Here is a 16,209-nt window from a genome sequence, read left to right as displayed (position 1 = left end):
GCAAATCAGACGGGGAGCACTCCACGCAGGAAGTTGTTCTCCGTCACTTCCGTCCTTCACCTCAGAGTAGGTGTACCTTTTACTCGCGCTTCGGTGGAAGCAGTCGGCGGATGAATTTTGGGCCAACGAGGCCGCCGTTGGAGGGGCGTGGCAACGCACCAGCGTTCTGGCCGATGTAGTTCACGTGCGGGGAGCAGGGGATCTTCTTGGAGCTACAATGGCCCAGCCGGGGACTTTGAACCTCAATAACGAGGTGAGCACCGAGTTCTAGAAACCTGTGGGACTGACCTTTAGGGCCCTCAGAACAGCTCTGCTGCGTCTTTTTGAAGGGCCTGGGCGAGGCGGGAGTCAGGCGAGTTTTCCGGAACTCCGAGACTGACAACCGTAGCTCCCCACCCCCACCTTCCCACCCCCTTGTTTCTAGGTGAAGCGTCTCTGGCCCTCAGTCCTCGTGAGTTTTTATTTGTGGTACTTTGGGAAGATCATTTAATCTCTTTATTCAGTGTCCATCTGTAAAACGAAGCTCATGATAGTACCTTCCCCAACAAGGCTGGAGTGAGAATTAAGTTAACTGGAGTATGTAGTGTTTGCACAGTGCCTGACAGTAAACTCTCAGTATATATTTCCTGCCTTTTGTTGACTGCAGAAAATGAAAGGGAGAGATTGAGAGCTGTAGCTTTTCCTAAGAAATTGTTCATCTTGAATGAGACCGTATCATTTATAAGGATGTACGCTCGCTCAGTACCTCATTTCTTCTTTCAGCTACTGTCCTATTTCTCTGCTTCCATTTACAGCAAAACTTTAATACTTGCTGTCCACAAGTTTTCATGTCTCCTTCTCTCTTAAATCCAGTCTCATCAGACGTTTGCCCTCATTACCTCCACAATTACGTGTCACCAGGTTACCATTTCTGTCATTAGCCCCTTTCTAGTTTCTATATCTATTCAAGGAAGTCGTAGTCATCAATGACTTAAAGTAAGCTGGAAAAGCGGGGATCAAATGAGGACCTCACAGCTACAGCAAAGGAAATTATTCGCCGTTTTTATTCAGTAGATATATGAGTCTGCTGTGAGCAAGCCACTGTTCATATTACACAGTTCTGTAAGCAACCTGTAGTCAGGTAGGAAAGGGCAAGCAACATCCATCAATGATACAGGATAATGCTCATCACAGAAAAAAGTTACGTAGTGCAGAAAAGTTTCCAAAGAGGGCAAGGTGAAATGAGTGATACTTTTTCTTGGTCTTTAAGGGTCCTACACAGGATTGCATTCAGGAATTCAATGATGGAGAAAGAAGGTGTTCTAACCAGAGGGACCAGTATAAGGGAGGAAAGAATGGGAGTGGGAAGCCCCTTGGATTGTATAGGAGTAGATAACTCTCTACTGATGAGAACTTGTGAGATAAAGTAGGAAATAAAACTGAAATGTATTATTGCCTTACTACCAGGTTAGTAAGTCTGGATTTCACTTGACAGTGGAGAACGGGGTATATTGAAGAGAACTCTTCAAGGTGTTTACATTGATAAACATATGTTAAGCTTGTGCTAGTTACAGAAAGCATTTGGTGTGTTTTTTTTCCATTAGATTCCCTAGGAGGTATAAAAGATCTTAATCGGAGTGATGTCCTTGGAAATTCACTGGAAATACTAGTGAACTTCCTGTTCAATTTCGAAATTACTGTGAAAGGAGTGGTGACGGTCATTTACCCCACTCTTCACTTAAGGCTCTTTCTTTTTCCACTTAGTTTCCAGGCCTCTTCAAAACAGTTAAAATTTGACCTTTAGGAAGTCTTCACTAATTCACCTCAGTCTGGGCTAGGTGTCTATTCTTTATGCCACCAGGATGCTTTCTACTCTGAAAACACTTGTTTACCTGTTTCTCTCTTTTGGTGTGTATGTCTGTCACCTGCAACATATGTGGTCTGTAACTGTTTGCTGGATGATTGAATGAACTTATCCAATTAGGAAGTTTATACATCCCACACTGAAGTAAACCTTACATGTTCTAATATGAAAGTAGGAAAAGACGGAAGAAAGTGGAGATAGTGGAAGAAAAGTGTTATAATTTAAAATTAATGGGAGAAACACTACTAAGGGGAAAACATTTGTTTACATAAAATTTGAAAAACAAAGGGGGAAAAACGGGACAACCAATTAGAAAAAAAAATACAGCAAATATGACAGATAAATGGCTAATGTCATTGCTATAAAATAGCTCATGGAACTTAAGAAAAGTCATCTCATAGAAAATTGGTAAAAGAAATGAATTAAAACTTCTTCATGGAAGAAATATATATGAAAAAGAGTTTAAATTCACTGTTATCTCATATCTTTCCATTACTTTTCCATCATCACCCCTATCTTAGTCCAAGTTATATCTCCCAGCAGAACTGCTATCCTAGCCTCCCAACTACTTTGACTTGTTTTCTCATCTCATCTCTCTAGTATAGCTGGAGTGCTCTCTTCAAAACAAATCTAATCATGTGTTTCCTTGCTTAGAACTGATTTGGTGGCTTCCTGTTGCTTTTGGTCAAGACCAATCTACACAAAGCCAGTCTCCACTGTTATACCACTACCCTCACCGCCCTCAGGCTGTGTACTTCAGCCACACTGGCTTTCCTCCACTATCTAGCATAGCCTTCTACAGATCTTTTGCACTTGCTGTTCCTTTTACCCACAGCTCCTTTTCCTCTCAGTACATTTTATACTACTTAGTCACTTTCTCAGGGAAATGCTTCTTGACTTTCATTTACTCCTTTTATAAGCTTTTGTAGCACTATTTAGTTCTTTTTAGCATGTGTAAGAATTGCTTAATGTGTGGGGCATGTGAATGTGAGAGAGAGATTTCTTATGCCCTCAACCTGACTAAATTTTCGCTCACCATCGTATCCTCAGTGCCTGTCTGTTAAATGAGTAACTTGAGGCATCATTTTTATGATCCTTAATAACTTAAATTAGGTCTCCTTAACTGAGATTCAGGAATGAATTTCAGGGATCGTATAACTGCCTGAAATTATGTGTAATTTGTTGTATTTAGCCTGTCTCTGGGGGAGGGGGAAATATTTCATAGGTTTTATCATATTTGCAAAAATTTGTAAATCTCTGGTATTATCTTTGGAATATTGGTACTCATATCTGTGATTAATTTGATTGGAATCCTTTTTCCATAAATTTTAATTATAGTCTTTTCTTTTAAAAAGTTATGTGGCCAGCTAATTTACAGTATATTTAATTTCCCAAAATGTCTTCTGTGAAAATAAAAGCCAGCTTGCAGACACAACTATTATATTATGCTAACTTTCAGTGTCTTCAGCTCTAATTCTATTTTTTTCAATAATTTTCCAGGGCTAAAGGCTGACATTTATAAAACACTTCCTGGCTGTTGGTTCTTAAAATACATGTATTCTTCTGAAATAATGTAAAATTCTACCTTTACTTTTTTTTTAAATAAAGTATTACTTTTTACTTTATCTTATGATTATTTATTGCATATTTTATCTTCACAAGCACTCATGTGGACTTTGAAGAGAGAATATTTAATTGATTTATTATAGCAGCTTCCCTAATCTTTAACATAGTACCTTGTGTATAATAAGTACCATATACTTGCTGGGCATACAAAAGTATGGCTAACTCAACTTGAATCACCTAATGTTCAGATGAGGGGGAGAAATCTGCTAAATGAAGACTTTTTTCTCCCTTTCCATTAGAACCAGAGAAGGGATGTACAATTGAAAACAACAGTAAGCGTTTAGTGAGTAAAGAATTTGCAAAACTAGAGCTGGGTTTCCTCCAGTCATTTGTTTCTTTAGGCAGCAGTGATATATAAAATCAGAATTAGGAGGTGAAACATTCTAATCTGGTACTCTAATTCCACAGTAGGGCCAAAGGCTATTGTATGAAACTTACATTATTTTATTCTTGATAGCAAATTATTAAGAAGCTCATTAGAAAATTGCTTTCCATGTCCTGCAAGATAGTAAAGGTAGAAACTAAAATGCCAGAGAACAAAATGATTTGCCTTTACTTATTTGTAAAAGATAAGAATGTCAAGAATTGTGTTTGTATGTGCTTCTGAAGTTTCAAAGCTCCAGTTTCATAATTAAATATGTGATATTTTTAATAATTCTTTACTGAAATAGTAAACTAGGGTCCATCCTTAAGGAGAGAACCATTTTCTGTTTGGTTGTTAAACAATTCTGGGAAGTTTTGCTAGGTGGCAGCATATGCTCAAGTTGTAGATAATAACCAAGCACTCTAGAATTTTAAAATTGTTGCTCATCAGAAATAAAAAGTATAATTCAGTAGTAAATAATCAGCCAAATGGCCAAATTAGAAGTCCTCTGTATAAAGCTGTAATTAATATTGTTAACTATACAATAGTTCAAACATATGGAAAATGATGTAACAAATGTCCTTATAATCTATTTTCTATATTCGCAAGTGTCAGTATTTTGCCATATTGTAATGCTTAATTCCACCCATCTTCTTTTCCACCTTAGAAGTATTACTCATTCAGTGTGTTTTCTCATATGTATTTTTTATAATTTTCATAACATATACCCATATTCATACCCAGGGTATAGTATTGTGTTGTGTATTTTTACATTTTGCATGTGTGGTATTATACTGTATAAATGCAGTATCATACGTATCACTCTAAAAGTTACTTCTTTCACCAAACAGTATTTTCAGGGTTTGTCCATAATACATGCAGATTTCCTGCATTGATCTAAAATGGTACATTGCTTATGCTTTATTTATATACAATATTTTATCTCTTATGCAACATTTTGTAAAAATGCTGCATTGAATAGTCTTGTGCGTAGCCTTTTGCTATAGCTGGAGGTATGTCTTCTGGACAGATTCCTAGAAGTAGAATTTTTGTTAGGTGTTACCAGAGTTTCCTCCAGAAGGAGTATACCAATTTGCATTCCTACCAGCGATGTATGAGAGTGCCTGTTTCCTCACAGTCTCACAAACAGAATGTGTTGTCATATTTTTTTGTATTTGCCAGTCTGACAGGTGGGTAATGAATAAGCAGAAGTTTTAATATATTCTAAGAAAAAGAGATATACTCAGATTTTCCTTAGCACTGCAGGCTTCTCTAGAGCAACTAGCTCTTAGAATAATTGTTTTCTAATAACCATGGGTTTTTGTTATAAGTTAATTCATATGTGTAGCAAAGTTAGTCCATTACCAAAAAAGGTTGGCTAATTGACTGGCTAGCAGATAGCCAACTACGAGTCATTTCAAGGTAACATTTATGTTTACTTTTGTCTGTGAACCAAAGTTTGCTCTCAGCTTTGTAGGTCGGAAACTTGCTATTGTTGTCACCCCAAAAGTGTTCTCAAAAAAGTATTCTCTCAAAAGCAAATTCATATCAACCATAAACTTATAAGAGACCATATAAATAACAAAGCTAGTTTATTGAGAAAAATATCTAATGCGGATACTAATGCTCACATTGTAAGACACATTCTTTTCCTGTCTAGTGATCCACATCAGCTACTTGAAATACAGAACCACAAAAAGGGTTTCAGGTGCATGATTCAGTGTTGGGCTGTGATACATCTGTCCCCATAATTGAGTTATTCCAGTACAAATTGGAGTTCCCAGGTCTTTGAGCTGGGGAACCTTTCTTTGGAATCTTCTTGATTCGGACACTGCCAGCTTTTGCTCTTTGTGGTTCTTTGTGTGTTTAAGTTGACTCTTGCCCATATGTTCACATGGTCTTTTCCCAGTCAGGTATATTAGCTTTTTATTTATTTATGATTGTATTTTTGTACTGTCTACCTAAGAGTTGATCCAGGTTACATTACTGTGTTCAGATTTCACCAGGTTAACTGAGGGCGTCTCTATGCCTAGGTTCTAGGCAACACCTCATTTTCAGTGCGTGTATTTTGTGTGGGTGTGTGTGTCTTACCTCTTTTTCTTGTGCTCTTATAGATTATTAAATGCATTCTTTTGCAGCTTGGAAGCACTCAGCTTGGACTTATCAGTCTTGGTAATGATGACCTACAGAGTTTTGTCCTTCAATTTTTGACTTCAAACTCTTCCCTTCCACTTCTTTTTCATTTTGACTTCAAACTCTTCCCTTCCACTTCTTTTTCATTTTGTCTCTTCTCTTTCAGCACTTTTCATTATTCTGCCTGTTTTGTCCTTGCTTACTTTATTTCTCTTTCCTTCTTTTCCTCCTGAACAATATTATACTCTTTTCACATTTCTAACAATGACAGTTCTATTTGCTTTTGGTTGAAGAATTCACCAAAGCATGTTTCCCTTAAGCAGTACATTGGCCTTCTGACAATACTGAGTGTTTTAGGCCTATTTGTTGACATCTGGGTTATCTGTCAACCAGCTTCATAATTCCTGGGTGACAAATGAATTGACAACCTTTTAAATCCTAACTAAAAGGTTACTGGTAGCTGTTTGTCAGTTTTACAAAAATAAATTTAAATGCTTGGAGAAAGCTAGGTGTTTGGGGCAGGCAGTGTGAGGAAAATAAAAGTAATAGTTCCATTTTTACGTGAAGTGAATATACTTATTTTTTTAGTATATTAAACTTAACAAATACTGGAAAAGTTAATAAGCTAGAAAAGCATTTTTTAGCATTGGCATGAAACATTCCCTTTGCTTTTCAGAATTCCCTTATGCAGTAATGACAAATATAGTACTTCTTAAATTGGAATTTTAAAATTGGAGTCTAGCTTTCCCAAGATTGAAATGTAACTGAGGACCAGTTCTGCCCACTGCAATTTATTAATTAAGTTTGGTTAAGAGCAGTTAGCAAATAGTATATAATCATCTCATGCACCTACAGGGAACAGCAATTAGAAATATTTGTTACTATATTTTAATGCATAATTTATTACTTGCTATTTATTTTATGAATGACTTAACTTTCAAAAAATGTATCATAACCCCCTATTATGCTGCTTATGAAATGTAGCAATTCATTTTTCCACTTAAACCTGTTCTAAATGGCTTTTGTTTATGCAAGTATGTTTTTTTTCTAAATAGATCTAACTTTGAAACAAATTTCAGAGAGGTTAACATATCTAGTGGAAATCTGATTACATTCTGTTATTATATTACTCTTTTGAAACAGTGAATGAACAAGTGAGTATTGCTCCCTTTCTGGTCATTTACTTAACAAATATTTATTGAACATGCTTATTGTATGCCATCTACCATGCTGGGTGTTAAGATGCAATGTTGAATAAAACCAGATATTTGACCTTCGTGGAATTTATAACCTAGTGGGAGAAAGACACATTAAGCATAATCAGATTAAAAGTAAAATATTAAACTTAAAATAAGGGTCATGATAATTCTAGAAGCATTTTTGACCCCTGAGGGAGGCCAGGAGGCACTTTACTGAGAAATGACAGTTGGGCCAAAATCAGAAAGATAAGATGTTAAGCTAACATGGAGAGAAAGCAGTCCTATCAGAGAAAACAGCAGGTGTAAAGATTTGGTGGTAGTTGTAAGCATGGTGAGGATGGAGTAAAAGATGGCCCATGTGGCCATTCTAAGAGCAATTGGAAACCAGTGAAGAGAGTTAAGTAAAGGTGTTACATCAGATCTAAGTGTTAAAAAATGTATTCTGATTGAGTTGTGGGTAACTGATTGGAGAAGGGCAGGAATGGATACTGAGAAAACAGTTGCCAGTAACTCAGCCAAGAGAGCCAAGAAGTCAAGATAGAAGAAAAATGGTACAATTTGAGAGGTAATTAGGAGATAAAATTATCAGGACTTGATAATAGATTCATTGTGAGGGATTTAGAAAAGAAAGCTACCTATGATGAGCCTAGGTTTATAACTGAAAGGATTGTTCTATTCCCTTAAATATGAAACACCAAAAAAGGGATCCAGTTGGGAGTGAAGAACATGGGTTCAGGTGTGAGTTGGAGGTGGTTTTAAGCATACTTGAAATGTCAAGTAGGCAGTTACACATTTAGGTCTGGAGCTAAAATGGAGATCTCATGTGAAGGTAGGAATTTTCGAGTCATCTTTGTTTAGGTAGCAAATTAAAACTGTATACACACATAAGATCACTTAGGGCTAAAAAGTATATCTTGAAAAGAAGAGCTGGCCTAATCAGTTGAAGACTGATTAGAGGTGGATGTGCCTTCACAGAAGACCAAAGTGAAGTAGCTAGAGAGAAAGCAGGAAAACCAGGATAGTATTCTGTTACGGAAACCAAAGGGAGAATATTTCAAGAAGGAGAAAGTGTTCAGCAGTATCAAATGCTGCTGAGATTTCAAGAAAAATGATGTCTGAAAAATTCTTATTGGATTCAGGGAATTTTAGACATCATTGGTGACTTCTAGAAATCATTGTGACAGCTTTTAGTAGACTGATGAGAATGGAAATTAAACTGGAATTATGTGGCATGCAGATAAGGAGATGGTGAGTTTGAACATCTCTAAAAGCTTGACTCTGGGGCAGTTGAAGAGAGAGGGTGCTCCTAGTGAACTTTGTAGTGAGATGTTTTGTTTGTCTTTTCTTTAATGAAAATGACTCAAACATGATTAAAGATTAGTGGAAAACATCCATTTAAGAGATTGACAATGCTAGAGTAAATGGATAGTTTGTAGTAAGGGTTATAGGAAGGCAGAAGAGGATGGGATCCAAAATACAGTTGAAAGATTAACCTCAGAAAAGTTCAGGGATATTTCTTATATTGTAACTTTATTAATAGAGGAGGATGGGTGATGCAAGTAAATTTACATTCATGGTAGTAGAAAGACGACGTTTCCCATCTGATGTTTATTTTCTCCATGAAATTGAAAAAGAGAGAAGAGAAAGGTTAGATGTTTTAGGAAAGCAGACACAGATTTAAAATAGTCATTATAAAGTGAATTGACCAAAATACATACGTATAATAGGATTGCTAGGAAGTGTAAGGACCCATTTGAGGTTAGTTATGATGAATATCTAGTAGATAGAATGCCTCAAATATTTCCTGGCTCTTGGGGTACTGTGATAAAAGAACTCAGAATGTTGTTTTTATCCAGGATTCACTAGAGGGATTGCTAACCAGAGGGATGAGTTTAAGGTATTGGCAAGTGTTGATTATGTACCTAAACTGGATAAGAGAAGGAAAATTAAAAAGAAGAGGACTAATCATTTGAGAGAATGTATAGGGGTCAGTGAACTAGTGGTTCCAGTAAAGTCGAAGACCATTATGGTGGGTGGGGTTGAACAAGCAAGCTGAAAGAAGTTGTGATCTCAGTGCAGAGTATTTGAATTGATGGTTTTAGAAATGGAATAGTTATGAGCAATGACTAGAACTACAGTGTGACCATGGAAGTGGGTGGCTATGATAGAATAGATTAGGCCATTAGAAAGGAGGAAGTCAAGAAGTGAGGATATAATATTGGGGTGGGTTATTCAAGTAGACACCTACTTGAATTCACCCAGAATAATGGCAAAACTTAGGGTGGAGAGAAATTGTAAGTTGGTTGCCAGTATTGTCAATGATAAGGGGGTGAAAGATATTAATGAAGGGTAGAGGTAACAGCTAAATGCAAGAGCCTTGTAAAAACAGAATGATGTTGATACTGTTATTTTGGCAAGAAGAATTTGAGGATTATGTGTGCCAAGCACTCTTGCGAGGCACAGAAAACATGTAAATATTGCAAGGCCCCTGCCCTTCAGGAGATTATAGACAAGAGAAAAAGACAGCCTCATGAGCAGTTAGTGACAGTACAGTGATAGGTGCTATCTACAGGTATAGTGGGAACTCCAAGGATGGAATGGTTATCTAACTGAAGAAGTCATTGAAGGTTTCACCGGAGCGATTATCTCTGAACTGAATTTCATGTAATTCCTGAAGTGGAGGAGGGGTGAAGGACATTACAGGACGAATTATAAGATGTATGCCTCTTAACAATGATAGATAAAACATAAACTCAATATCATCCCATTGCACTAAGTACTATTATAACATGTAGTTCTTTATCATTGGAATATTTCTATCTCTTGGCCAATAATTCTATTTCTTTGTTCTTAGACCTCAGCATTGTTCTGTAATGGGGCGATTTAAAGTGTATGTGTGTGTTTGTGTGTGTATGTGTGCACCTCCGTGTGTGCCCTTGTATTTTTTGAGTTATGCTTGAAATAATTTATTACTGAATATAAATGAAAGGGGTGTGCTAAAAACAAGTAAAATAAAATCACTTTCATGCATTTGCTTTTGTTAATACAAATGCCCATTCAGTAAATTAAATTCCTACGATTATTGGTGAAGCTTTGTTTTAAACCACAAGGATTCAAAGATAAACGTGGTGGTCTCTGATGTCAGGGAGCTCACAATTTATTATGTTCCAAGCCCAACAAGATATAAGTGTAATTTAAAATACTAGCCACTGGGAATGCTGTGATTTTTTTTTTTTTTTTTAATAAGTTGTTTCTCCTAAGTCCTCAGACGCGTATTTAGAATGTTGATTTCTTATTCCTTCACTGTTTATGGAAGAAGTTTGATTTCATCAAACTATGAATATAGTTAAATAAAGCTTTGATTAAAGTGGTAGACTTATTCTATAATATTAATACTCAAAATAAGGTATGTTTCTTCTTGAATTAAGAACCTCTCTAATTTTGGCTTTATTCCTTGAAGGTTGTGAAGATGAGAAAAGAAGTGAAGAGAATCCGAGTTTTGGTTATCCGAAAACTTGTCAGGAGTGTTGGCAGACTGAAGTCAAAAAAGTTAGTCATTTAAAGTAATGGTCCTATGACTAATAAAATGTCAAAAGTTGTCTTTATTCAGTATTTACAAAGTTTGAGGGTAGGACCTAGAGGAGTAGTTAAATGTCTTACTCATACAGCACTTTGTTTTATATGTAGATAGGATCTGAGTGAGATAAAATGTGCTCTGTCAGCATGTCCTTACATAGTTTGGACCATATTCAATTAAGATATATGATAAATTCTGTTTTTTCAAAACTCTTCTTGTGGCTTTTTCAAAGTGAAAATCCTTTGGGGTTACTTATGTATTTTATGTTATTAGAAGTTATTTTTTTAAGATGTTGATATAGTTTAATAAATCAAGTGATACCTTGAATCAGTTATAAAGATTTCATATCACCTTATTCCTTGAATTGATAATTAATTTGAAATCTTTAGTACCTTTTGGAAGTGTTTATCAAAACATTGTGTTCCATTTAATTTTTTTGAAAGAATAATGTTTTGTATTTTTTTTTTTTTTAAATTTTATTTATTTATTTATTTATGGCTGTGTTGGGTCTTCGTTTCTGTGCGCGGGCTCTCTCCAGTTGCGGCAAGTGGGGGCCACTCTTCATCATGGTGCGCAGGCCTCTCACCATCGCGGCCTCTCTTGTTGCGGAGCACAGGCTCCAGAAGCGCAGGCTCAGTAATTGTGGCTCACAGGCCCAGTTGCTCCGCGGCATGTGGGATCTTCCCAGACCAGGGCTCGAACCCGTGTCCCCTGCATTGGCAGGCAGATTCTCAACCACTGCGCCACCAGGGAAGCCCTGTTTTGTATTTTTGGTATCACTAGTATTAGAGAAAAAGTATGTTGTTTATAGTTCTTATGCTTTAAGCATGAATACTTACAAAGTCTTCAAATGTGTCTTGTTTCTGATTAATTTCTTGTTTTTTCTTTTGTAAATGTTTCATAAGATAGCCCTTCTCTCTGATATAATCGTGTATTTAACATCTTTATGTATTTATTTAATTCCAGAGAACAGTTGTCATTTAATAAAATTATATCCAACCTTGTAGCTTATGAAACTTAACTGTAGCTTTTAAAACTTACATGAAATACAATGTGCTATTAATCGATTGATTAGAAAGTATTATTTGGCTTTCCCATTAAGGAATTAGAAGGCAAACTGTCTATCAGTGGTAATAGTCATTAATATAATACCTGGACAGTGCTTATTTTTGCCAGAAGCTTGGGTTTGTTGGTGGAATTGGGGTATGTGTTGGATGGGGGAGAGGGCAGTGCAGTATAACAGAATGTTTGTTACTTAGAGATTTATTAAGCTCTTCTAAAAGAAATGGAGAGACTTTTCATTATGATACTAGTCTAAAATAAATGGTTTTTCTGGATACATATTGTAATGTGTCTTTTGCAGGGGTACCAAAGATGCACTGTTGAAAAACCAAAGACGAGCACAACGATTGCTCGAAGAAATTCATGCCATGAAGGTAAGAAATTGTGTGGATGTGTATATATGTGTGTTACCATGTCTCCTGTCAGCCTGCATTCTGTGTGTGTCTGGTGTTACTTATTTGAATATAATTGTGAGTTTACCAAGACTTATTTGTGTGGGTCTGTTTGGTGAAGAATGTAGCACGTTTAGAAAATTGTAATATGTTTGTTTGCATTATTCTATGTTTTTTACTGAAGTTGTTAAAGTACTAGACTAATTTGAGTCAAAACTATGCCAAACTAAACTCATCTATGTTTAATAATGCTTCATACCTAAGATTTTTATTTTTACTGTAACTTCAGGCATGAAGTCTAAGTTAAGATCAAGTCTAAGTTAAGTTCATGCTGTTTGGTAATGTGGATGGTGATATTGGTGGCTGACATCATGCTTTGCCTATTGCCAACTCAATAAATTTTTGTGTGGTGGTGTCAGCATTTTATTCAGCTCTGTAGTAACTTGAAATAAAATTAGTATTGGACCAAAATGATCCGTATTTTTGTTTTTCTTCAGCCAGACTCTTCACTAGCATAATTTTTAGGTCTTCTCTCTGTTCTTACTTTGTGGAAACTTTCATTTACCAAATGACATACTATTAAATGTCTGGGAGACTGTTTTATTGCAAAACTGAAAAACAACATTTGGTACCAGCAATTACCTTAATTGCAGGGTCATTTTGCATGTATGTTTGACTATTACATTTTGGTAGAACTTCTAAGTTTTGAGATAGATAAAAGAGCAAGAGAAATCTCTAACAATATTTTAATTGAGTTAGATTATCAAAGCTTCTCACAATTTTTTCCTTTTGAAGGATGATAAAGTGTCCTATAAGACAAAGTTATCATAGTTAATCTGAATAGAAACCGATGTAGGACATGATTCTTTGGTGTGAGGTATGGTTTTTGTGGGGGTTTTTTTAATTTGTTTTATTTTCACAGGACTGTAAAATTCATGGAATCCATTTGATATGTCATAAGTTTTAATACCCTTGTTGCCCAGTCATTCATTCAAAATACTCTGTATTTGACTCTTAATTATTATTTGTATCACTTTGTATTACACATCATTTAGACTTTTTCTTTTTTTTTCCATAAAATTCCTGTGAGAAATAAAATCTTTAGAGATTTTTGTTTTTGAGGATAACACTAAGGTAGGAAGTTATGGTTTATGCCGTTGTCTTTCACTTTCTCTTAACCAAGCTCCTTACTAAATTACATTCCTTACCTAAATTTTTCCCTGTAATTTCTTCTGAATAGTCATTTTTGTAGTCCTAAATTATTCAGAGGCTTTGAGCTACTATATAATTGCTGATTTTACTTTACCATGGAAAGGATGGCTTATATATAATAAGCCTGTGTACAGTGTATCAGGAGTTTGGTAACAAAAGGTATTCATTAATCTTTAAAATACTTCCCTCCCATAACTCTCAATAATGAATTTAATTTAGTTAATTAGAAAGAAAAGTTGTCCTATTTTATCTGTATGTGAAACTTATTTTCTGTAATTCGTAAACCTCATCAGCAATAGAAAATCAGACTCAGTGATAATTAAAGTTCATAGGTTTACAAGATTACTATGTCATGATCATAGTTTTTGTTTGTTTTGTTTCTGTTTTTCCTTGTGTTTATAAAAGACCACTATGGAATTGTTGCCTCATAGAAAGCTAAAATTCCTAGCCTGCTATAGTCCTTGAATTCATAAAATTAATAGTATATATATTCCTTGAGTTAATGTCAGTGGTTAGCGTGGTTTAGTTTGGATACTCTGCCTTCAGCTCCTTTTGTAATGGTGTTTAAAAACTGGATTAAATCTAAGTATAAAAACCAGAAAAAGAGTAAGTCTATATGTTTGCTCTCCTTACATGTCAAATTTCGTTCTTCATCCATGGTTCCTTTACAAAATTGGTCTACTTTTCTAAAAGAAGCAAATACATAAAGCATTTTTTTAAATTGAAAGGTCATTTGTAATTTCTTAAGGGAGTGTTTATCGTGTACATGGGAGTATCAAAGAAATAGTCACAAAACAGAAAGCTCACAGTCTCAATTAAATTTGGTGAAAAACCTCTTCTTACTCATTTTTCCAAATGAATTTTTTCCTTGGCTCATATACCATTACATTTTTAGTCTTGTTCTTGACATACTGTCCTATACTTGCTTTATATGATAATAGGGTATTTTGTTGCAAGAGGACTTCCTTAAGAAGAAAACCTGATATATATTTAGAAATGGGAGTTTGTTTTTTCTGGCCAAGGGGAAGAAAATGGCCTGATCTTTATGATACTATAAAATGATAGATTCCAGTTTTATAGACTGTAATGTATAAATACGAAAGAAATCTTTGCTACCTTTTCTAATAGTATTCACACTTTTAACTTTGATACTAGTATATACACTGGCTTTTGAAACAGTTCCTTTTTCTTTGGATATTAAAGTAGCTTATTGACTTTTACAGATCCCTAAGTTATTTAGCTAGAGAAGGAGATGGTAAAATTAAAGCATACAGTGAAATTAATCAAAATGTACAAGAAATCTTTTTCTCAACAATAAATGTAATATAACTAGCTTTTATTATTTACTGTGTGCCAGGCACTATACTGTATGTTTTATATTCACTATCTCATGAAATAGATATTATTACCCCTATCTTACAGAATAGGAAACTGAGGCTTAGAGAAGTTCAGCAGCTTGTTCAAAGTCAAATAGTTGTTAGGTGGTGAACTAACTGTAACTAATTATAAAGCTGATACTGTTAGCCATTTCACTGTACTGCTTCATTAAGATGAGAACTTCTGAAATATATCTAGTCTCTACTCTCCTAAAGATTGGATTAAGTAATATAATAAGCATGAGACTTTCCCTCTAGGAAAAAAAAGCCCAAAGATGTGTAACAAGTTTTCAGATTCTTTAATTCCTCACAGCTAAATATACCCAGTTACCTCTTTTTTGTTTTTTTTTACTTTCTCCTCTCTGAGGCCATTAATTTTCCTTATGCTGAATATTCCTGTGCAATGATCATTTGTATATCCTGTGAGATCTTGCTCTGCCTGCTACCTTTTACTTCTCTATTTTAAACCTCTTTCACCTTTTGTTGCATTTTTTTTTTTCTGTTTTTACATGTTCTACTCTCTATTATTAAAAGCATCCTTTGAGCTTTATCAGCTGTTAGGATTGCCTTGTCTCATGCTCCATCATGGCCTGTTTCTAAGTGGTTGTCATTAGTGGATCACAGATAGGAAAATGGTGTAGATTATGATCTTTAGAAGCATTATATAAAATAAAGTAAATAATACATTATCAAAATAATATAACTACAGTTGACCCTTGAACACATGGGGTTTGGGGCTCTGACCCTCTGTACAGTTGAAAATCTGGGTAATAATTGGGTATAACTTAGTGTGGGACCTCAGTATCTGTGGTTCTGCATCTGCAGATTCAACCAACCTTGGATTGTGTAGTACTATAGCATTTACTCTTGAAAAAAATCCTCGTGTATGTGGACCAATGCAGTTCAAACCCATGTTGTTCAAGGGTCGACTATATATCATATCATTTGAACTTCACAGCTCTAAAGTGGGCAAAATCTTAATTTAAAGGACATATTTAGACATGTTCTAGACTGCACACACCCCTTGGTTGCGTGTTTGTCATATATAGTCATATATTAATTCGAATTTTATGGTATTTCAGGTTATATATGCTTTTTAAAAATTTATTGAGATTTTTCTCTGTAATTTCACATACTATGATTTTGTTAAGTTTTTTCCATTATGAATGCTTAAAAAGAAATTTGCCAAAGGGTAAAAGATGCCTTATTTGTCCTGAAAGTATACTGTGTTAATTATTTGTGTCAAATTAACATTTAATTCACTTATTCTACTAAAGTAATAGTATTAATACTATTGTTATTCTGAGATTGTAATTATTTTTGATAGTTTCATCTTTCATTTGTAAGCCAATCCAAAGAATCATATCATCAAATCAGACTCATATGTTAGAGATCTTACCTAGAATCCAGCTTTACTAGTAGTTT

At 35.0% G+C, this 16,209-nt stretch overlaps 1 protein-coding gene across 2 annotated transcripts in view; it reads left to right on the top strand.

Annotated features, from left to right (window-relative positions):
- The first annotated feature begins 47 nt into the window (after positions 1-47).
- Positions 48-16,209, top strand: part of SRFBP1 (serum response factor binding protein 1) — a 60,541-nt gene continuing 44,379 nt past the window's right edge. The window contains exons 1-3 of one of the 2 annotated variants that reach the window (XM_082457908.1): positions 48-253; positions 10,626-10,714; positions 12,106-12,178. In XM_082457908.1, the coding sequence (XP_082314034.1) occupies positions 218-253; positions 10,626-10,714; positions 12,106-12,178 (198 nt within the window). In that variant the 5' untranslated portion in view covers positions 48-217. The remainder of the gene's footprint in view (positions 254-10,625; positions 10,715-12,105; positions 12,179-16,209) is intronic. The other variant, XM_082457907.1, reaches the window with a different exon arrangement.

Source organism: Balaenoptera physalus (assembly GCF_965194825.1).
Source record: "Balaenoptera physalus genome assembly, chromosome: 3".
In the NCBI taxonomy this organism is placed as follows: domain Eukaryota; kingdom Metazoa; phylum Chordata; class Mammalia; order Artiodactyla; family Balaenopteridae; genus Balaenoptera; species Balaenoptera physalus.
Note: the sequence above shows the minus strand (reverse complement) of the source record. Positions and strands in the feature narration are given on the sequence as shown.